The sequence below is a fragment of the Glycine max genome, chromosome 8, assembly GCF_000004515.6.
Source record: "Glycine max cultivar Williams 82 chromosome 8, Glycine_max_v4.0, whole genome shotgun sequence".
Taxonomy (NCBI): domain Eukaryota; kingdom Viridiplantae; phylum Streptophyta; class Magnoliopsida; order Fabales; family Fabaceae; genus Glycine; species Glycine max.
The window spans coordinates 11,506,210-11,530,533 of NC_038244.2; the positions used below are offsets into that span (position 1 = coordinate 11,506,210).

Genomic DNA, 24,324 nt, shown 5'->3' on the forward strand with positions numbered 1-24,324 from the left:
TTAAATAAAAATATATTATTTACAGTTATGTTTTTAAATAGTAATTGTTTTTTTAATCGTAAACATGTTAATTTTATGTTTGTTTTTAAATAGCTATTGTTTATTTTTTAAATAAAAATAGTTTTTTTTAATTATGTTTTTAAATAGTTATTTTTTTAATTGTAAATATATTAATTTTATTTTTGTTTTAAATATCTATTGTTTATTTTTAAATACAAATAATTTATTTTGAATTATGTTTTTGAATAGTTATTTTTTTAATTGAAAATATATTAATTTTATTATTGTTTTTGAATAGGTATTGCTTATTTTTTTAAATAAAATAGTATTAAACGTATCAAAACAATCAACATGTTCTTCGTTCACACTAACTTCATCTTCATTTTATTTATTTATATCAATTTCTTAAGATATTATACTATCATACATCCATTGATTTTCGTTCATCTCAACAAGACATTAAAAAATTTTAACATCACAAACAAACAACCCCTAACCACACCATACATGTACTATCACACAAAATCCTGAGTAATTTTTTAGTGCATATAATATTATAAAACATTAAAATTGATAACCTTACATATTAAAAACCAATAAAAACAACTTTTTCTACTTACAATTCATAACCATATAATACATAAAATTATAACCAAACCATATGTAGTAAAATAAATTATTTTATTCAGATTAATTCTAATTCATGAAATTACAACCACAAAAAACAATCAATTTTAGACCACAACAACTCAAATAAATCATACATAAATTACAAGTGTAAATTATCTTACAATTAATACCATTTCCAAAATATAAAAATAAATAATTTCAAATTAATTATCAATCTACACTTATTTAAAAATATGTAAAACAATAATATGAATTACATTTCAAACAAACAAATTTTTTATACACATTAATTTATTTTTTTTAACAATCATACTAACATATTTATAATTTTTAAAAAATTACAATTTTCTTTTAATTTTAAAAAAATTAAAAATCCTTATAATTCATAAAAATTAACTAATCCGTAAGTTATAATAAAACTTATGGATTAATTAATCCATAAGTTATAAGTTTTATATAACTTATGCATTATTTAATCTGTATTTTATGCCAAAAAAACTGTAGAACGCCGACGTATCTCCGTTAACAACCAAATCAACCATCGCCACAACTATCGTTAACGTATCTCCATAAAACTTTCACCTATACCGAAGCATCACAATGCACCTCTCACCAAAACAAAAAAACCAGAAGAAACGGAGACAAGGAATGAATGATCGAACAAATGAATGTGCTACTGTAAAAAAAAAATTGTTAAAAAGAAACCAGAAAACTCAAAAGGGCATTTTGGGAATTTTTTAATGCTGGGTGCACAAGCAATATGACGGTGCACCCAGCAACACCCCCACCCATATCTATCTCTCCGAGACAGTGCAGGTGCAGAGAACTCTATTCTCCTCCATCAACGCAACCACCACCATCGTGTTTAGGTCATTCTTCTCTCTTTCCGTACCCTAAAACCGAAAAAATTGTTCCTTTTACTTTTCTCCTCTCACACACATTCCCACTTCCCCCTTTTCTTCCACCGTTATGTCGGGTAGAAACCGCGGACAACCCCTTCCTCCGCCGCACGCGGCGGGAATATCGCCGCCGCTCCACGATCCGCTGTACGGCCCGCGGGCCCACCACCACCACCATCATCATCATCATCTAGTGGGCCCCGTCCCGCCCCACCCCCACCACCTTCTAGAAGACTTCCGCGACTCGCAGCTAGGGCTGGGCCCAACGCGCGGCGGGTCCATCCCATTGCACCCGGCGGCGGCGATCATCGAGGAGCGCCTTGCCGCCCAGCATCAGGACATCCAGGGTCTGCTGGGCGACAACCAGCGCCTCGCCGCCACCCACGTTGCCCTCAAGCAGGAGCTCGAGGCCGCCCGCCACGAGCTCCAGCGCGTGGCGCACTTCCGCGAGTCGCTCCGGGCCGATACCGAGGCCCGCATGCGCGAGCTCTACGACAAGGCGGCCCAGCTCGAGGCCGAGCTTCGTGGCGCTGAGGCCGCCCGCACCGAGCTCCTCCAGGTCCGCTCCGACGTCAAGGAGCTCACCGCCGTCCGCCAGGACCTGTCCGGACAGGTGCAGGCCATGACGCAGGACTTGGCCCGCATGACCGCAGACGCGAAACGGGTTCCGGCGCTGAGGGCTGATGTTGAGGCCATGAAACAAGAGTTGCAGTGTGCAAGGTAGTGGCTGTGTTTCAATTTTGAGGCAATGTTGTGGATTGTGCTTTATTTTATGATCAACGTTTTTAAGTTACACTCTGTGATGCACAGAATGCTGAATCCTATGCTGGAGAAACTTTATACAATGCATAATTTTATTGTTTAAGAGTATGGTCTGGACGGTGGATATGTTGAGGGTATACTGTGATGCTGAGTTGATGTTAATGCTGGTTTTAATTATCTCTTGGCTATTAGGGCTGCCATTGAGTATGAGAAGAAGGGATTTGCAGAAAACTATGAACATGGTCAAGTGATGGAGAAGAAATTGGTTGCGATGGCTCGGGAGATGGAGAAGCTTCGTGCGGAGATTGCCAATGCAGAGAAAAGAGCACGGGCTGCTGCAGCGGCTGGGAATCCAGGTATACAGTTTTATGTGTGATATGGTCTTGATGAGTTCGCAAATTGCAATTTGTGACATCTAGTGGTGTGTTTTCATGGAATTTAAGCCTACTATTGCTCTTACTTTGTTTGCTGTCTTTTGCTTTGATTTTGTTTGTAGGTCAAGGGTATAATGCAAATTATGGCACTGCTGATGTTGGATATGCTGGAAATCCTTACCCTGGCATTTATGGCATGAATCCAGTAAGTATTGTCGCATCTCAGATGTGGACCAGAAGCTACAATAATGCGAAGAGAAGTGTATTTTCCACTTTTTGTATTCTAACTCTGAGGATTACCTTGAATTTTAAGAGGATGGTGCTGTTAGGAGATAGGACAACAGAAGGGAATGGAAAAAATAGTTAGGGACAGGTAGAATAGTTAGTTAGAAGAATTAATTAGATAAATAGGGGGAAGAAGGTATTCAGAGAATTAGCAGATTAAGATTTGAAAGAAAGTGGAAACCATTTGTGAAGGGGAAACCATTGGAGTCTTTCTTCTTGTTCTGTTCAATTTCATTCAATCAGAAAAAACAAATCATTTTTTCTTTTCTTTATAACCTGCATATTGCTACATTTGGTCTCTCAGTTTGGTCAGTATGAAAATGTCAATTGGTTATTGTGGGTGACAGAATTGTATTGTATAGCTTGCAAATAGCTTGGTTTGTCTATTGACCTAAATGTATTGGATTGTATATGGTGGAAATTATTGTCTACAGAGTATATGGTTATTTAATAATCTTTTATGACCTTTCAGTCAATTTGGATATTGTTCTTTGCTAATACTGGTAAATTTCAGGTACAGCCTGGAGTGGAGAATTTTCCTCAGTATGGACCTGGGCCTGCTGCTTGGGGCGCATATGACATGCAGCGAGTTCAAGGACACCGATAAATTCCTGTTGAGGAATCTTATAACTGGTATCTTGGGTTGCAACTATCTAGATGATTGATTCAGGGTTTTAAGAGTTATCTACTCATGAACGTCATGGAATTTGTCTATTAGATGGTCCTTGAAGTTGTACTTATATTAAAAAGCTCATATGTAGGTTGATGGTGCAGTAGATGATGTTTATCTACGGTGTCAAATAAAGGACATTTTGCTTTATATTATCTTTTTATTGTGATGTGGCTGTCATGCTAATCTTGCTCTTTAATTTATGTCTTCAGCTTGAGTTTTCCTTTATTCCTATCTGCCATGGTTGATTGAAGGTTGCTCATTGTCAATGTTATGCAACTATAGTTGGATTTTATGTAAATATTAGCTTCTTGTTATCCATCACCACCTCCTAGAACAAGGAAAAGAAAAGTTGCTTTTGTATCCCTTCTTTGCATGTGATAGACTTTCTAGGAAGTGGTTTGATGTTCAAGGTATATAATCTCTGTTGGAGCTGTTAAAAAAACTGAAAATAGTTGGATATTTTATTTAAGTTTCTTGATGACCATCACCAGCCCAAAAGAAAACAAGGAAAAGATTAAATGTTCTTCTATTCCTCCTTTTCTGTGTAATAGGCTTTCTACTGCACTTTGAAGTTTGCTCAAGGTATAAAATCTCTGTTGGACCTCGTCAGTAAAGAAACTGAAAAATACCTTCACATACAAAAGAAATTCTATCTTGTACATGTTTATTCTTTATGGCTATACAATATGAATTGGAGTCTTAGAAATGCTTCTTTGACACTTGCTTTAGCTTTTTGAGAAGGGTTTGTTGAGATTTTCTGTTTCTTTCATTTTTGTCCTGTATTTATGCCCCCTTCCCCTGACTCAACCCCAATATAAAACTGTCAATTCAAATTCAGTGAGCATTAAGCTGTCCCTCTACCATAAATAGGATGATTTGTGTAGCCATATTACAGTGTCATTCTTATGGCTTTTTCATGCATTACAATCCATATCCTTGGCTACAGGATTACGATTAATTATTCTTACTCATACTGCCTCCAAGCAAACACGCTAGCCCTTCCATATCATTCATTCATGATTAGAGTGTAAAGAGAAAAAAATAACTTTATTAAATGAATGAAGGTTTCTTATGTTTATATCTGAAAAACAAATTTGACTGCAATATATCAAAATAATAATTTATAAGGGAGGTCTATGTATTGGATGACATACTAGTTTCCTATTGTCTCTAATCTCCAGTGGCAATGCTGAGCAGAGTACTGTGTCTCCATTTTTATTACACGTTTTGTTTAGAATTCCAGTTATATAATTGCATAGTGATCTGAGAAGATTATGACATACTAGCTTGATAGAGTTCAATTATTTGCCGCACTCTATCTTGGACACCGATCTTTCTTGGAAGAAACTTGCTTGATAGAGCTACTTTTGAGCTTGAGTCCCACATGATGCTTCTTTAATTGGCTGTTTTTGTCTTCTAAACCAGATAAGAGAGTTTGGACTTTTATCCTTTTTGTTTTCTTGTAAATCTTCCAGTGCTATCTTCTGTTCTCCGAACTTAAACAAATTCCTTGTTGAGAAAAATTAGAAATCTAAAATGCCCGCCAATGAAAGGTCCCTTATTTGGACAGCGATACATAATAAGATTAAATCTAATGGTATCTTGTAGATTAGACCTAAAAAACTCTATCTCCTAATCTGTGATATGATATTCTGATTCAGAAACTACTGCCCATTTTATTTCTACATTGCTCAAGCTTCAACCTAAGATTAAATCTAATGTTATCTTGTAGATTAGACCTAAGAAGTCTTTATCTCCTAATTGTTTTGAGGATTCACAGGGAGCAACATCGTTATCAAATAGTGGCTATAGCGGCGCTATAGCAGTATGTCGTCACAGTTATTTTACAAAATGCCATAAAATAGTAGTGGCGATGCGGGTTTTATATGGCGGACCATGGCAGCCAGAGCCATAGCGGGCATGGCAGGTATGGTGGAAATAACGCCATTTTTTTTAAACCCTAAAGAGAACCACGTTCTCTCATTCATTCACTTTCGCAAAACCTTTCCCGCTCTTGAACGATGCTGCTGCTTGATGACCTCCGACGACAACTTCAACACCTGCGGCAACTTCACCGGCGATCTTCTCCAGCTCCGATGACTGCCATCACCAGTGTGTTGCAGTTGCTCTGTTTTTTTAGTTATATTATTTTTTTGTCTTCCATCTTCGGGCGATTGCTATCTATCTTCTGTTTTGTTTTTTCATTGTTCAGCCCTTTTCTACAATGGCTGAAACATCTACACATGATTCTAGGGAAAAGCTTGGACAGACCCTGGTTTGAACTCTTGAATGAGTTTGTTAGGCATTGATAACTAAACAAAATCATTCAAGAGTTTGTTAGGTTATCATTTTTCTTAGTTTAGTTCTTACTTCTTATTGATTTGAATAATTGAACTCTTGAATGAGTTTGTTAGGTGTTGATTATTGTGAACTCATAAAACTTGCCTTGTTTTTCATTTATATGTACTGTTTTTAAGTATTTATATGTACTGTTTTTACGTATTTATATCTACTGTTTTTTTAGTTTTTTATATTTACTATTATATCTACTGTTATATAAGTATTTATATAAATTTTTTTTGGTCCGCCATGGCTTCCGGCATTTTTCATTCCGCCATACGCCGTGCATTTATGGTGGCTTTTTGGCTTTCTGCCATGGTCTGCCACAGTGTTGTTAAAAAGCGGCCATGGCGGAAAGGCGTGGCGGTTTTTTGAAAAAACGTCACCAAATAGCGGTGGCGTGGCGGGTTTCGAATGGCGGCCGCCATAGCCATGGCGGTTATGGCGGCATGGCGGAAAATAGCGTTTTCTTTTTGTTTTTTTCCGCGGTAGGAGTTGGGCTGACAGCGACGACCCCATGGCGGCGACGAGCACCGGCACGAAGGGCAGCGACGAGCACCGGCACGAAGGGCAGCGACAAGCACCGGCACGAACGGCGGTGACAACGCGTACGAAGGCGGTTTCGCACTTCCATGACCAATTGGCCTTTTGCGAGGTCACCCTTTCTAAGGTGCAAATTCTCTCGAATCAGATCTTCCTTTCGAAGATCTAGAGCGGAAGGCACCAACGATGAGTCTACAAAAGGTTCGAAATGAGCTTTTGAGAAGAAAGGAAGATCTGACCTCTCGCTGCGATATTTTCCACTGTGTACATTCATACCCCTTTTTTGTTTTGTTTTTGCTGTTTGACACCCCTTTTTTGTGTCTGCATCTTTTTTTTTCGTTTTGCTAATTGACACCCACTTTTTACTTTTGACAGTCCCATTTTTTATTTTTTTTCCTATTTGACACCACAATTTTTTTTTCCTGTCCAGTCCTCTTTTGTTTTTTTCAATTTCAATGAGTTTATATATATATATATATATATATATATATATATATTTTTTTTTTTTTTTGGTCCGCCATGACATCCGCCATTTTCCGCTACGCCATCCGCCATATTTTTATGGCGGATTTTTGGCTTTCCGCCATGAACCGCTGTCCGCCATTAACAACATTGGTCTGCGATCCACCATAAACAACACTGGGGAGCAAAGACATTAAAGTTTTATGGCAATTTGACTAGGTTTGTTGTTCTTTCACTATCTATTTAGTATGGAATGGTCAAATTTGGAAGGAAAACCAGTGTTAGGTGTGCTTTGGTACAAGTTTGTTTTTTTAGTCTCTAATGTGGCTCAGGATTTTCTTGTTGGAGTCTTTTTGGTAATTTGGTAGATTTACATAGGAACTGGAGAGCATTTTTTAATGATTTATTAACTTTTTGTTGATTGTTGGTTTCCTTATTTGTTTTGTTGATGGAGGATTTCTCTTTGCTGCTTTCATGAAACATAACATATAATGTAATAAATTAAACAATTAAACAATAATAGGATTAAAAATATATTAAACTACTCATGTAACAAACTATTTAAAGCATAAGTGCATAACATATATAGTAAGTTAAAGAGTAAATTACTCAAACATCCCCTGCTTTTTTAACATTTGCACTAACCTCCCTTCAAGGGAGCCTCAGGTAATGCCATATTTTATTTTTTCCCCTGGTTCTACCGAGTAGAGACCTGTAGAGGCATCTTCCTTGGTTTCTTGTGTTGTTTATCAAGCAAATTAAATGTCATTTTCTCCCATACGATCCTCTGATTAACTTTTCTGAAGTATTAAAAGTAGAGACAGCTGTGATTTTAGTTTTATCGGGTCACTCTTTTCTGCAATAAAATTCATTTTTCTAGTGAAAAGGATGTGTTTCTCGTCTCCCTCCTTTTTTATGGTTATGTGGTTGTTTACGCCTACATATTATCATGCACAGACATCAGTTTTGGAATGATTTAGGTTTCTATAATAGGGGAAAGTTTCCATTTAGTCTAGCATTAGTTGTGAAGTACTATTGATATTTTATTTTATCCTTGACAAGTTTGGTGAGTGCGGTTGCATTCGAGGAGAAATTTTCTATTCCTTTCTGAAGCAGCCAAGTTTATTTTTAGCTTGATCTATTTTGCTGGCATCATATATTCAACACTGGAGCAGAAGAATGGGAGTCTTAGTTGAGTAAGTTATGCAGCTTCTGATTGTAAATTCTTTCATTTATTTTCCCTTTCCATATCCCATGATGGCCTTGAATGTAGGAATTGCCAATTTTGGCCTTCCAAACTTAGGTTATGCTAATGCTTCTCTGTATTAGTTTTAGTCTACTCTGGTGATTGAATAGTTTATGCACATTTTAATGTTCTCTTACTATGTTAGATCTAATTTCTGCTTGGATTGGGTGATCTGGTTTGTGTTTGTTTAGATGACAAATCCCTTCTGTTTATGCCACCCATTCTTTATGTATGTTTATTGAGTTAATTTTCTTTTGTCTGCTAATTGGTTTCACCCTCATTTGTTTAATATCTGAGCAATGCTGTATTTTTCACTTGCAAATGTGTGGACTAGAAACTGAAAACAAGGTACGATGAAGTTTGAGGATGAGGTTTGAATCATAGCCAAAGATTAGTGTATTTGTGGCTATAAAATAGGACAAAGTTACTCTTGTGTGAGGGGATATATGGTCGCTCTAAAGCTGAGATTTTAAGTGTTAAGTTTGAATTTATTAACAAGATGCTATATAGCCTATTTCATAATGATTTGATTGTTTAGACTTTTTTGAGGTAGACTTTTTTACTTCATTTGTGCACATTTTTTATCTTCCCATCAAGGATTCTAGTTTTTCTTTTTAAGAAATTAGTAGGTGTTTTAACTATTAAGTTCCAAAACATGACAAGTTTTAAGAAGGGCCTGAAAATGATTAGTATAAATTACCTTATTGTCAGTTTTAGCAATTATGGCTATGCTATGAAGAAACATTCTGTGAGTTTGGACTTAACTGAACCCCAAAAGTTAGCTGATAGGGTGAGGGTTTCCCCCCACTTATATTGTCTATCTTGGCAATGTGGGATTTGGACTTTTACCAATACACCTCCTCATGCCTAGCACTTTTGAGCTTGGTGCGTGGATAATATGTTGGGTGACCTTGTAATGGATCTAGGATAGGCTTCGATACTATCTTAAAATGTGGGCTTTTTTTTAAACGATGCAAAACATTGAAGTTCATTTCATTAATACTCTGCCATCTTGAAATTTCGACATAGTATCATTGTTTGAGATCCCTTGGATGTCTCTGTAACAGCACGGGAAAACCCAAAGGATTCTCCCCCCATCTCACTGCTCTAGCTCGACTAACAAGTTAACAACTCCCTCAAAAATAAATAAATACAAACGCATATAACATTCACTCACTCAGAAATTGATACTACAATTCCTGAGATCTTGCAAAAAATAACAGAACTTAAGGCATAACAATAACAAAACTTATAATATTGTAGAAGTCTAGCTTTATTCCTATGGAGTTATGGAAAACTTAGGCATAATGTATATTGAGGGGATCCTCAGTCCAACCAGAAAACTCATCAGCACCAAAATCACCAAAATCGAAATCAGGAAGCTCACTAGGCTCATTGTCATCAAACCCACAAATATGAATATCTTCCAAGCCACCAAAATCATCAAAACCCTGTCCATAATCATCGAACGATAGCCAATCAAAATCAAGCCCAAAGTTTGGCTCAATCTCAGATGGAACAGCAGCAGATGGTGGTGGCGGCAAGTTCAACAGATTCAAATCTGGTATCTCTAGCTCTGCAAGTTCATCGACCAAATTGTTAGCCTCAATAGCTTCGTCAGTTGAAACATTACCCATCTCAATGAATTTGGAAGCTGGGGTATCCAACTCAAGCACAGACAATGGTGAATTGTGTGACAACACACTTTTGTCTGAGTCATCAGAAGTAGTAGAAACCTTCTCAGATACAGACACATCAACTGCAGCAGCAGCAGAAGAGGAGTTACGGCAGTTACTCTTCTCAGAAGTTGTAGCCAAAGGTTCAGCAGCAGAACGAGAACCAGTTTTGTAAGCTTGAGCCTTTGCCATAGCTTCAAACTCAAGCCTTCTGGCCTCATAGGCTTGGGAAGCCTCTTCTGCAGTGCTGAAAGTGCCTATCCATATACGAGTACTCTGAAATGGGTTATATATCTCAGCGGCCCATTTTCCCCATTTTCTCTGCCTAACACCTCTATATTTCCTAGAAGTGTTCCTCCTCGCTGATGGGGTATGAGTCAAAGCCCTCTTCTTACTTTGGGGTTGATCTTTAGTGCTAACCCTCATTTCAGGAGTGGTGAATGTGTGAGGAAGAGGGATCTCACATGCACTTCTTTTTACTCTTCTCGGGTTCTGAATCCTCTCCAACTCATCTTCGGATGAATCAGTAGCATCAGGATCGTTGCAAATGATGTGCAGTTTTCTCATCGCCTTGGGCTCTTGCATGGAGTGAAGCTTTTGCTTTGGTCTAGAAGCTGGTTGTTTCTGAGACTCTGCCATGGTGGAAAAAAATTGAGAAAAACCCTCCAAACCCCCCTCAGAATACCCAGAAAACTGTGAAGGAAACCAAATTGAATCAAAGAAGGAAGGAAATCAAAGGAACGAAGCCAACCGGGAAAAAGGTAACAAAATCTCTCAAGGTCTCAGGTGAAATCCCCTCTTAAGAATATGAAGAGATAAGAAAATTTTTGTATGTGAAAAGCCTCTAAAGCACTCCACTCCACATGTCCATTTTGGCCTCAATCACATTGAAACAGGTGGGTTCACAATATTCTTGTTCAGAATGCAGTGTAGCATACAGCAACAGGACACACAAAGAGAGTCAACAAGAAAGAAACAAAAACATAAACAATGAAAAGCTTCAACGGAACCCAAATCACCTTGATGAGATAAATCCACTGCTTGCCCTTCTTTTGAAGACAAATTCTCCGAGAAACGTAGAAATCAAGCGTCAAGCTTTATCTGCCATCTCAGCTCTTGTTTGTTTTCACTGAGAAGGAGGAGGCTACTCTGTCTTTGCCGCTGTTTCTCTCTCCTCTTTTTCTGTCTTCTATGCTTGGCTGTGTTTCTCTCACAGTGAGTGGCCCCTCTCTTTGCTCTTCTCTATTCTACACAGCAAAGGCCTGAGCCATTCGCTTTCTCTAATCCCCTGGCCAAGAATTCGCATTAAAGGGACTGAGTAGGTAAAACATAAAAATATTAATTATGCAAGTTAATTTATTTCCATTATTAGGTGTGAGCTGGCATGGGGCTATGTGTGACACTGCACATACATCAACCATGCATGACCCATCAACATGTTACATGTATATCAAGCTAACATAATGTAACGACTTTTGATACACCCTCGGAATCCGATGTTTCTGTTTTTCCACGTGTGCATCTAAGATGCAGGCTGGATCGGTTACGAGGATCCAATGCAAGGTGAATCACACGCGCGTGGAGATCGAGTGGGGGAACGAAAGTCTTAGTCATGTAGCTTTTTGTGCTGCCAACGGTGACTGACCAGAGGAGCGTTTCGGTTGCTACACACACAATGATATTTACTGGAAATGCCAATATTGGTGCCTTTGTCACTTAGGGTGGTGATCCCTCTTCAAGTTGGGTGTTCTTCTCATCTCAAGAATCTCTATTTATAGACCTAACATCTTAGTCTTAAATAAGAAACAAATTCCTAATTTATAGATAATATCTTTGAATCGAAACAACATCGTAAAGATAAGATAAATCCTTTTAAATCTAAACAATATCCTGTAGATTTGAAATTAAAAATTTGGATTGTTTCTCCACACGTTAAATAAATTGTTGTGAATGTATGAATGGGTGGCCGAATCACGTTAAATAAATTTGTGATCTTATCTTATTTTATTCATGGTGTTGCCTTTTTTTATGGTGTGCTCTCTCATTGTGTAGTGCGTGAAGAGGTGTGTGTTTTCTCCAACACATTCCTTGTTATGTTATTAATCCAAAGATTTAGTTCATTTGTGTTTTCATTTTGGAGGTGGGGGGTAGTTCCTTAAATTTTTCTTTAAAATTTTTTAAATTTGTAGTCAACTGTTATATGATAAGCTGATATATCAGGTCTGTTTTTTATTTTTTATTTATTTTGGTGGAATTGATTTTTAAATAAATGATGCTGAAAGAATTGCATATTAAAATATAGGCTACCCAAACACAATTGGTGCATTGTTGAAAGTCATTTTGTGCACAGGTATGTTTGGGGTAAAACTAATAGGATGATAGTAGTTTAATTGTGGTTGTAAACTTCTTTCTTTAAATTCATTCTGTCTTACTGTTGGGGGTCGTTTGGTAAAAGGAAACTTTTTTCCATGCTCGGGAATCATGAATCCCAGGAATCATAAATCATCGGAATCGTGATTCCTAGGAATGACTAAATCTATCTGGATGGTCATTAACATTCTTTGAAATGTTTATACATGTTTCATGAGAATCAAAGATTATTTTATCACATTTAATAAGAAATTATTTCAAAACTTCATATAATTGTATTAAATGAGCTAAATAAGTCTAACGTGACATTTCTACCGTAAAAAAGGGAACAATACAATTTTACAGCATTGATACTTTTCTCCCAACTTTGGAAAGTTAAATTCCCTCCTTCCCCATGGGAACATTTTTGCAGGAAAAACACAGGTAAAATACATTCCCGGAAAACTATATTTCCTGGGAATGTTATTTTTTTAAAATTATAAAATATGGGAAACAAACATTCCCAATTTTAAATTCCTGGAAAACAAAAAATTTTCCTTGTACCAAATGCCCCTTGGTGTCCTCAAAGTTATACCAAATATTCCTGGATTGATGGTCTTATAATATCCAGGTTTCATGATGTTACTTTGTAGTATTGGCTGAGCTTGTGCTAGTTGTATGTACTACCTAGATTATTAATGTAAATCAGAGAATTAAGCTAGTATTTTATATTCCTTCCACACTATTACTTGGAGAGTCCTATCAGTAATATATTTGGTTTTCTAATTTACATCTTTCCCTTATAATTTTGACAAATGGCTTTGTTAAACGAGGTTCTATTCCAATTTTAGCTAATTGGTTCACTCTTAATCTTGGGACTTATGTTTATTATCACTACTTGGCAATGAAAACTCATTTAATCTGTACTTGTTTACTGTGATAATTTTTTCTCGACATCTGTGTCATGTCTTACAAAGTGATGGAGATGAAAATTGTAAATTATAGGACCCAAATGGATGAAATGAATGAAGGAATGCTTCATTTGTTATTTGTGATTGGAAAGGTACTGGTTGAGCTCTGAGGAACATTTTATCATGCATTCATAAGACCAACAAGCCTTTATATGCCTTATGGTACCAGGTGATGGGTAGCAAGGTGTCAATGAGAGCATTAGCTGAGTGTTGCATAGATTAGAATGTTGCAATATATAAGTAGGCATACAAGAATATAAAGATTAGGAATGAATATCTTAGAAATAAAGTAGCAGTTACACTTATTGAGGAAAATATGATGGAATCTGTCTAGAATCTGGTAATCTAAGAAGACCAATGAAGCCCTAGTTAGGGAAGTTGGTCATATGGTCTATGGAGGATAAGAGTAAATCAGAGTGTTAAGTTAGTATTAAAAAGGACCTAGATCCCAGTGCCCTCTCCAAAGACCTATTTTTTACATAGCGAAATGGTCTCAATTGATTCATGTACCTGATCCTGCCTAGTGGCAAAAGGCCTTTATTATTATTATTGTGTTGTTGTATACATCAGTCATCATGTATGTTGGTCCTCTAATTTATTTTTTAGGTTCAATTTTATCCTCTTATTATTTTAAGGTACAATTAGGTCCTGTGTTTTTTAAAAAATGATTCAATTATGTCCTTTATTTTTTTTGAAAGGTTCAATTAGGTCCTTTATTTTTTAAAATCTGTTCAATTTGGTCCAATTTAAAACCAATTTTGGTCTTATTTTTAAAAATTTTCAGAACAATGGAAGAAAAATGGGACCAAATTTAAACCATTTTAAAAAATGGACCCAATTGAACCTTTTAAAAATAAAGGACCTAATCAAACCATTTTTAAAAAAACACAACACCTAATTAAAGCTTAAAATAATAAGAGGATTAAATCGAACCTAAATATTAAATTAGAGGATCAAAAAGATAATTTAACCTTAGTTTTATGTAATGGTTATCTTGCTTTTTTAGCATGTGCTCTGTGATGACATGTAAATGTTTTTGTATCCAGGGTTATGAATTTTGGGCCCAAACATTGTGCCTCGGACTCTGGTTCCATCGTTCACATCTGCAGGTATGTTCTATTTGTACCCTAGTTCACATCTTGCAAACTTTTCTTCTTTGCCTTTAATCAGTTTTAACTAGCATTTTGTGCTTTATGAGTATATTCAAGTTTATGCAAAATTTAAAATATAATAAAAATAAAAATATTTAAAATTATGAAGGATGTATATATAATTAGTCATGTTGAATATCAAATATATATATTAAAATAAAAAATAATTAAGGCTGTAAAAGATATGCATAATTGTTTGAAAAGAATTTAAATTTAAAAGAAAAGAAATTAAATATGATGTTTGTCATTCTTTAGGGGAGAATACAATGAGATTAATTTTAAGAAATAATCACTTATGTTTCGAAAGCTTTATTAGAAACTTGATAAAAACAAGCCATTATTTCTCTAAAATAAGCTAAGCAAAATGTATACTGATTTACTTTCAAAAAGTATACTCTAATTTAATAGGTAAGTGAATATTTGAAAGTAAACCAATTTGAGTGTTAGAAATTGAGATTTAGAGAGAAAGAGAAAATTTTAACATAAAAAGGAAATTTGATAGTAATTAATTTGACATATAAACCGCTGATATTTAGGGAGAAAGAAGAAATTTTAGCATGCAAATAGTTTTTATAAAATATAAAGAAAGATGTTTTGTGATGGTAATTGAAATTTGCCCCCCATTCAAGAATGAGGACTCTATTTTATTATGTTGGTTAGACTATTGGTTCTGTATAAGTTCGTTAAATTGAAGAGAAAGAACGTAAAAAGAATTTGGAGGACAAGGGATCATCCATAGCAGAAGAGTGGGGGAAAACAACATGGAAAAAGAGAAAACACAATGAAGCAAAGCTTCTCAATCTGTCAATACCTATGCATAGCCATATCTGTTGAGGAAATCTTCTTAAGATGACTTTGTGCTTTACACTAATTAGCAGATCTGTTAAGGAATTCCCCAAAAAATGATCCTTGTGATTTATACTAACAGAAGAGCATGGTTGAAAATTGTAATCCCCGGATTTGGCTTCTCTGAAGTGAGAAGGTGCATTTTAGAGGATAAAGTGCAATTACTATCATTGATTAGAAAATCAATGGTTGAAAATTGTGATAAAATCAAATACATATTTAACAAAATCATTTTTTTAACTCATATTTAAAAAAATCTAAAATTAATTATAATCTCAATTGTTAATTTTCTAATTAATGTCTTTATTACACTTTATATTCTAAAACGCACAATCCTCACTTAAGAGGAGCCAAATCCAAGGTTCACATACACATCAACTCTGGCTGTCGGAAGAGCAGGGGCGTACAAGCTTACGAAAAGGTAAGCTCACAAGCTGGCACTTACCTTATTTTAGTGTATGAGTGTCTGCTTAGTAATCAAGATCAAGTCTCATATATTAGTCTACATGTTTGATCTATACAAGGAATATGTCTTCTAAGAGTTACCCTGCAAACCCTTGTTTGGCTACAAGTGATGTTTTGTATTAAATGGCTTTTCAGAGGATTGTAAATGAGTTGAATTAAGTGCTTATGAAGTTTGTTTAGTTAAACAAACAAATTAAAGCTAATAGTTAGACTTGATTGTTTAAATGAGTTAAACCCAAGCTTTACATTTTGTGGATAGTTTGCATATATATGTATTATTAGTTGCTTAGATAATTGCAATTTTATTGAATATATTTACTTTAAAAAATTATAGTTTTGTTTATTATCATCTTACCCACATAACACATACATAATATCAGTTTTTAAGAGTCACTTTAAATGAATGATCTAAATACATACACCCACCCACTCACCTATCTAATGCCAATTTTCAAGAGTCATTTTAATAGGATGACTACAAATGGTATTAATTTTAACCGTTACAAAGTGAAAAAAAAACATTATTTCTATTTATTGAGTATATTTTAAATTTTAATGTAGTATAATGATGATTTTCAAGTGGGAGACAAATATAGTTAGGGCTCAACCAGTTATTTGTATAGTGAATTAGGCAAAGTGATTTTGATTGACTGAGCACCTATAATGCATAGTTGTATAGATGGGTTGTTTATCTTAGTTTTGTGGGCCTTTTAATTTCACATAGATTTACACACTTTACACTAAAATTCACTCAAATGCTAAAGTTGTTAAAGTGAGTGTTTAACTTAATTTTGCGGGTCTTACAATATTTGAAAAATGTTATTTATGGTATAAATTTTTTGAGCAAGGGTAAACAACTTCATGCCATCTACTCCAATGAGGAAAAAAAATTAAGCAACATTGCTTAAAAAATTAACCAACTCATGTAAGCACCCCATTGAAGATGCTCTTAAATTAAATTAGAACTCTATAAATATGTATTGCACTTGTGTGCACACTTGCACACACATTACATAGAAAAAATTATATATCTATATAAATATTACATTAATACTTATACTCAAATAATTATATTAAAAGATTTTTTAAGCAATACTAAAGTTAATAAAAATTCTAATGTATACTTTAATGTTAATAGGATTTTAATATACATAAATTTAAACAGAAAGTAATTTATTTAATAAGTGTAAAGCATAAATTACATTTATTAAATGCAAAAAATTATATTAATTACATTTATAGATACTGCATTAATAATATTAAATACATTTTATGAAAAGTGATAATAAAATAATTAGTTTTCATTTAAAAATAGCATTTGACTTTTTCTATTTTAAATTTTTTTTATAGACTAATTTTTACACACGCAATTTTTTATTAATGCATATCGACTCCATTACAAAATTTAAGAATTAAATTAATTAATTGAAAGTCAAAATCTCTTATAATTATGATTATCTATATATTATATATTAAAACATTCAATATAATATCAGATAAAAACTGAAAAAAATGATTCATTATAATTAAGACAAATAATTATGACAAAGACTTTTACAAAGATATATTTTGTATATATGTGTGTACGAATCATACTATTGTCAAGTGAAAAGGAAGACAACTTATTGTCTCAAAATAAAAAGGAAGACAACTTACAAAAAGAGAATCGGAAGAAAGGTTACATAGGAGAACATAAAATGTGTGCAAAATATTTGTTCATGTTATGCTTATTGCCATTTATTGCAGATGCACACATTAAGCTTTTCAATGTGGCAGAGTACGGTGCAATTGCAGATGGCAAGGAAGATAACAGTGTGGTAAGCATGTTAATTTCCTTTGTCAACATCCCCCCTTCACTTTTCTTTTACAATTTGATTTTGAATAATGCTATTTCTACCTACATTTTTGACAATTTTAAATCTCAATTCAAGTATGTTTGATAAATATTTTTAGTTAATTTTTAACTTTTTTGTTAGTTGCAAAGTTTATTTAACCATGTTAGCAGTGCTTGATAAAATTTTTGTAATAACCTGCAACATTTTTGAGACATCATTTCAAGTAGTATTTTAGTTTCTAACTTCTTACGTTTTTTTTTAGCTTTTAAAAATATTTGTTAACTTTATCTTCTACCCCTTTAGATAATATAGGATTTTATTACCATACGGATAAATATAATAAATCATCCTACTTAAGTTTATGTGTTTTTTTATTTTATTTTAAACTTGGTTGAGACTGGGAGTATTTTAAGATATAATATAAAATTAATTGTAGAATGCACAATATGAAAAAAAAGTATAATAATTGAAACTGAACCAAATAATTAAAATGATTGATCTTTAAATAAACAATTATAAGAGTTTAAAATCAATTAAAAAAGTAAAATTATAATTACCCACAAATATATTTTATCCATAAATTTTATTTTATTTTTTATAAAATATCATATAAACATTTATATATCCAACATTTATAAAGTGATTTCAGTCAACAACTTTTAGCGGTCAACTAACTTTTTAATTTTTTAGTTTTAAGGTAGTATTTTAGATTATTTTTTTTAAGTCAAACATGGCCTACAAGAATAGAGATATGAAAAAGTGATAGAAAGATAAGAGAGAAAAGTGAAGATAAAATAAGTGATGTATTAACGATTAAAAAAAGGGACATGGAAAAAGTGTGGTGAGAAATTATTGCGAGAATAACATTATTCTTTAGTTTATCGAGCTATCTAAAAATGTGTTGCTCTTTTGTGAAAGGCATTTTTGAAAGCGTGGAGTGATGCATGCAAGTGGAATGGATCAGCAACGGTTTTGATCCCAAAAGGAACCTACATGCTCAAAAGTGTTATATTTAAGGGTCCATGCAATGATTCGATTACCTTCCAAATCAAAGGTGTTCTGAAGGCTCCAATAGATCCATCTTTGCTCACTGATCAAAAATGGATAAATTTCAGATATATCGACCAATTGAATGTGAATGGAGGCGGCACATTGGATGGTCAAGGATCTGCCACTCGCCGAAAATGCAAAAACAATGCGAATTGTGAAATTCTTTTTACAGTATGTTCTTGTTTTTTTTTTTTTTTATCAACCAATTTTTTAAAAGGTAATTCAGAATATTAAATTCTGATTGTTGTGTATCAGAATCAATCAGAAATAATATTCTGATATTCTGTAATCAGAATCTGATATGCAATAATTAGAATCTAATATTCTGCATTAAAAGGGTTACAGGCGGGGTACTCAACTAAAACACATGCACCTCATTACACCTTTCAACTTTCAAGCACAACATATATATACAGGTTACTTTATCCACATCATTATTGTGTTAGAATTTTGAGCATTAGTCTTTTCTAATTCTTGGATTAAACTTTTTATTAGCATCAATTAGAAAAAAAGTTTGTGGTATTTCAATTAACGGATAATAACTATTTTTTATCATGCTGAATGATGTTGTGTGATTTACGAATTCAACCTCATTCAGTGGGATAAGACTTTGCCATGTCTGCAGATGTTAACTATTTGAACTTATCACTTAGTGTCTAAACGGGAGGTCTCTTTTTTTTGTCTGGTAATTATGAAACTGTCTTCTCATAGTCAATTTTATGTGGCACAAGATTGAGTGAAAAACCAAACCACTAGACAAAGGAGAAGTTCCTCCTGTTATGTTGTTGTTCGTGATTCCTTATAAGATAACAAATATTGATTTCATTTCCTCTTCTCAAGTATAAGCTTTCTAACTTGTTATCAACATGTCATAACTTTGCATAATCAGAAAAAAAAAAGTCATAACCTTGCATCGTATGTTACATATTAAAATCCATCATTTCGTATTTCATAAATCAAGTTTAATTTTGATCCATTTCAATGAATTTCATAAAAAAAAAAAGTTTGTTTTAGTAGTATTTTGCTTGGTTCTCACGGTGTTTTACCATATCATAACTGGAAATGAATGCAGTTACCATTAAGGAAAGGAATAGAAGGAAAACAACCTTACTGATCGTTAGGAAATGAATGTAGAATCACAAATGTCTGTGGTTTACACACACGTTACTTGTATTTATTTACCTCCCCTAATATTCTTAGCTTCACATGCATGTTGTAACTTATACTAACATACTGTTTGGTTCAATATTTGGCCAGACTATGGATTTTGACTTCATCACCAATGGCCATGTCCAAAACTTGCATTCCATTGATAGCAAAGGTGGCCATTTCATAGTGTTCGGATGTGAGAACATGACCTTCACAGATCTAACCCTAAAATCCCCCGAGCACAACCGCAACACAGATGGAATCAAAATAGCCCAAACAAATGGGATAAACATCACCAGTGTGAAAATTGGCACCGGCGATGACTGTGTTGCTATGATTTCTGGCACTAAGAATGCTTGGATTTCAAATGTTGTTTGTGGCCCTGGTCATGGAATTAGCGTGGGAAGCCTTGGGAAGAATGATGGAGAAACGGATGTGGAAGATATAGTTGTCAAGAATTGCACGTTTGTTGGTACTAGCAATGGTCTTAGAATCAAAACATGGGCTGCTCCATTAAAGAAAACTTTAAACGCTTCAAATTTTGTCTATGAAGACATTGTCATGAATAGTGTGCAAAATCCTATTGTCATTGATCAACAATATTGTCCACTACATCAATGCGACCTTAAGGTTTGTGCTTCTAGCTCACATTTTAATATTCACAATAGCTACTTTTTTCTTCCACACTTATTTTACTATTATAAATTATTTATAATTAAAAGAATAACATTATTAGCTTTTTGGCGTGGGTAGAGTTAGGGGTGTCAATCTTATTGGGATGCCTATCTCTATTGTGATGCTAGTACATGCCTTTTTACATTAAAAAAAGCAATAGAGATTTTAATTGAGAATTTTTATGCATCTAATGGTGTTGTAAAAGTTAAAAAAACTTACCATAGATGATGATTTGTGGTAGTATGACCATTTAAAATTGCTTTACCTGTCATTGTAAGGCTGTTTTTTCTTTAAATTTTTGGTATTGGATTTTTTTTTTCTTGCATTCAGTCGGTTCTGCATTAATTAGTGAAAGACATTTTACATATTAAAACAATAACAATAACTTGTATATCGATAATTGCCATAACATAAGACCACAGTAGCACAGTGATTGTACCTAGCTATATATATAGTTCAAGCTCAAAAATAATTGGTGTTTAAAAACTCATGACTAATTTTGTTACAGGAGATTTCACACGTGCAAATCAGCAACGTGACATACAGAAATATTCGAGGAAGCAGCGAAACTGATATTGCAGTCAATTTTAACTGCAGTAAAGATAAGCCGTGTCAAAAAATAACTCTGGACAACATTAATTTGTGGCGTTATGGTGTTCGTGGCAAGGGAAGACCTCTACTAAGAAATAATTGCTTTAAAGTCGAGGGTGCTTCTTATGGCAAACAAACCCCCCCATCCTGCATCGCTCATCGTGCAACACCTCTTTCAACCTAGCATTATGGGAAAAAAAAATTACAAGTTTTTTGTATCTTGTATGTAAAAAATGAAATAATATCATCTAGAAGCATCCATTGTTGAAAGGTATGCTGAAAAAAACTATTAAGTTTTGTTATGTTTGAAAATAAGGTGAAAAATGACTTTTGTAGCAAAAGTTTGTTTTGCAAAAGGATCATAACCCTTGTTTTTGTTTTTGTTTTCATTTGATTTTTATCAGATGAATCTGCGTTGCAATAATTTTAACTGCAAACAAAACTTTGAATGTCTCCCTTTATTTTTATGTTATAAATGAATATAATGTTATTATGAATACATTTAATATATTATTTTATATATAAAGAGGGGGATTTGCTAATACGCACACACTTCTTTTTAGTCGGTGTGAATTAGCCGTGTATACCAAAATATTCGGACAAAAAACAAATCAATTTCTTTGTTCTAATAAATTTCACTTGAGGACATTACAGTAATTTGGTATTTTCTTAAAAAAATCTCTTTCCAACAGCTACCTTGTCTTCTTCTACGATCCCTTCGTAGTTCTAGTTTTATCCAAAACCAGACTCCAACGGTTGTATTTCTTATTGACTTTCTTGCACACAAGATCTGGAAATTCTTATTTTGATAATCTCTGATTGATTGATTATTATTACTGCAAAATTCATTACTGTCAAAATCAATTTCAATTATCATCCAATCTAATCCGGTACATTTTATCTTTTTTATTACTTTTCCTTCTTGTTTTATTTTTATAATTGCCTTTTTGTTTTCTGGTAGAGGGAAAATGACATTGCCAAGTAGTACGCATCGTCCTGACTGATCACACAAATGGTTTATTAATTTTGAAACAAATTAGACTTCATTAGGTCTTTAAGTCACATATAGTTAAAATTCTAGCGAGTCCTCTAATTCATTGTAAAGGCTGTCACATGCATGATTTGATTGGGTCAAATGAATAATGCAGTTGAGGAGGATGGTAGAAATTAAAGAGGGGTAGAAACATCATATGAAAGAAATTAACAAGAAAATTCACTTTGTCTCTTCAGTGATTGTGTGACAATTGAAAATTTTTGTGTGCAACTATGAAAGAGATGCAAGGAGAGAGAAATAACTTTTTTTTAAAAAAAGAATACATACCAAATTACTGTAATATCCTCAAGTGAAATTTATTAGAACAAAGAAATTGATTGATTTTTTTTTCTAAATATTTTGGTGTATAATGCTAATACACACTAATTGAGAAAGGGGCGGGTGCGTATTAATAACCCCCAACTTTGGATGGTATTGGTATATGGATCTTTGCATAAAGTTTCTATAAGATATATTAACAAACCATAATTGTTTTTTGTTAGGAAGGGAGATTTGTACAAATTATAAGAATTATACGGAAAACAAAGAATGACACTATCACAGGATTTTGAAAACACACTTTCGAATGGGCAAGACATAACCAATTTTTAGACTGGAAAAATATATTTGGACACCTCAAATGTTCAACCCTTTGTGAGAGAGGAAAAAAAGAGAGAAAAATATAATGATAGGTAACATGATAAGAATTAGGAAGAGAAAAAAAATATATTAATCAGGTGTTTTAAATAATTGAGTGTATAAGTAGGAGTAAAAATGAATTGGGTTGGATCGAGTTCTACCTAAGTTTGGTCTAACATGTTTTATATTTTTATAGTTTAAGTTTGAGTATATTATCCATTATGAGTATATTTTTAAGCATGAGTCGACTTTTACAAAGTTTATCTAACTTGTTAGCTTTGTTTGTTTCATATTAAGAAGTGAAAAAAAATTTAACATGCTAAGCATTTTAATTAAAAATAATAAGATAATTTTAAACCAATAGATGTGATCAAAATTTGCTTACAAACATTGCATGTGACAGACTATCAAAGTCTTTTAAGTTTCACCAAAAGAAAATATTATTTGTTTTTACTACTCATCTATCCTTGTATAAATTAACTTGTTTCAAATATCAAAATTACTCAAATCATCAAAGCACTAATAATTTTGTAATTTCATTAAAATAAATAATAGTATATATCATATTAATAATAATATTTTTATTAAAATATTGTTAAGTAGGTCAACCCAATAGACTTGATTAGGCCTATGACATAACCTATTGAACTAAAAAGACTTCTTAAAAAAGCTTGAGCTTGACATTTTTGCAAAATAAATCGAGTCAAGTCAGACCTTAAACTAACTAGGTCATAGACTTTCCATAGACGACACGACCTACTTTCACTCTTATGTAAGTAATGATGAATCCAAAAACTTTATAAAGAGGAATGTCTAATTTATAATAAATAATAATTTTTTAAAAAATATTATTTTTACACATAAAATTGAAACTAATTTTTATATTAAATGATGATAACATTAATTGTTATAATAATAATAACAAACACACAATTAGTTTTACACAATTTTACACTAGTTATCACTTAATCAATACAATAAAATAAAAAACACATCTAATTTTACACAATTTTATATTAATTAACATTAACCATTATTATAATAACAACATACAAAATTAATTATATATATATATGATGAAAAGTTCCAAGAGGGGGCTCAAGCCCCTAATTACCCCCTCTGCATTCTTTCTTTAAGATTTGTTTGAAAATATTCATAGACTAAAACATTTATCAATAATGATATTTTTTCTTTAAATGTTTATTTTTAATTTTCCCCACAGCTAAAAATACCCATTAATGAAATATATATATATATATATATAATTTTCATTTTAACTTGTCTCCTAGTACGGGTTGGATTGGAGCTACATTTCTCTCTGCAGATTCTATGATTTTTAATGTATTTAAATTTTGACATTCTTGATTAACATGATACAATTTTAAAATATATGAGAAAAAAAAATGTCTCTTGTATAAACTTCGTGATTGACCTAGAATATATATAACTAATAACCAATTAGAAATTCCAAAATAATATGACAGCTGTGGGATTTGAACCCACGCCCTTTCGGACCAGAGCCTAAATCTGACGCCTTAGACCACTCGGCCAAACTGTCGTCGTATGATTTGTCTAACCACTTAAATAATCAATTCATAAGTTGATTAATTAGTATCCAACAAATCAAGTGAGTGCCTTGCATTGCATGTAACCTGAATTCAAGCAAAACATTTTCGCACA

At 33.3% G+C, this 24,324-nt stretch overlaps 2 protein-coding genes and 1 non-coding gene across 5 annotated transcripts; 2 read left to right on the top strand and 1 right to left on the bottom strand.

Annotated features, from left to right (window-relative positions):
- Positions 1-1,265: 1,265 nt before the first annotated feature.
- Positions 1,266-3,770, top strand: LOC100805851 (protein FLX-like 1). Its single transcript, XM_003531369.5, has 4 exons — positions 1,266-2,249; positions 2,484-2,647; positions 2,788-2,870; positions 3,465-3,770. The coding sequence occupies exons 1-4, from the start codon at positions 1,600-1,602 to the stop codon at positions 3,555-3,557; spliced, it is 990 nt and encodes a 329-aa protein (XP_003531417.1). The 5' UTR covers positions 1,266-1,599; the 3' UTR covers positions 3,558-3,770.
- Positions 3,465-21,313, top strand: LOC100810484 (exopolygalacturonase). 3 transcript variants are annotated; one of them, XM_003532817.5, is made up of 9 exons: positions 3,465-3,583; positions 8,031-8,164; positions 13,245-13,302; positions 14,257-14,319; positions 15,553-15,628; positions 17,419-17,489; positions 18,426-18,728; positions 19,815-20,336; positions 20,890-21,313. In XM_003532817.5, the coding sequence occupies exons 2-9, from the start codon at positions 8,148-8,150 to the stop codon at positions 21,154-21,156; spliced, it is 1,377 nt and encodes a 458-aa protein (XP_003532865.3). In that variant the 5' UTR covers positions 3,465-3,583; positions 8,031-8,147; the 3' UTR covers positions 21,157-21,313. The 3 variants fall into 3 exon arrangements, with proteins under 3 accessions (XP_003532865.3, XP_040874119.1, XP_040874120.1); XM_041018185.1 differs by lacking the exon at positions 3,465-3,583 and adding an exon at positions 3,916-7,187; XM_041018186.1 differs by lacking the exons at positions 3,465-3,583; positions 18,426-18,728 and adding an exon at positions 3,916-7,187.
- Positions 21,314-24,122: 2,809 nt separating this feature from the next.
- On the bottom strand, positions 24,123-24,202 carry TRNAL-UAG (transfer RNA leucine (anticodon UAG)). The gene has a single exon. It is a non-coding gene; the product is annotated as a tRNA-Leu (tRNA).
- Positions 24,203-24,324: the final 122 nt, after the last annotated feature.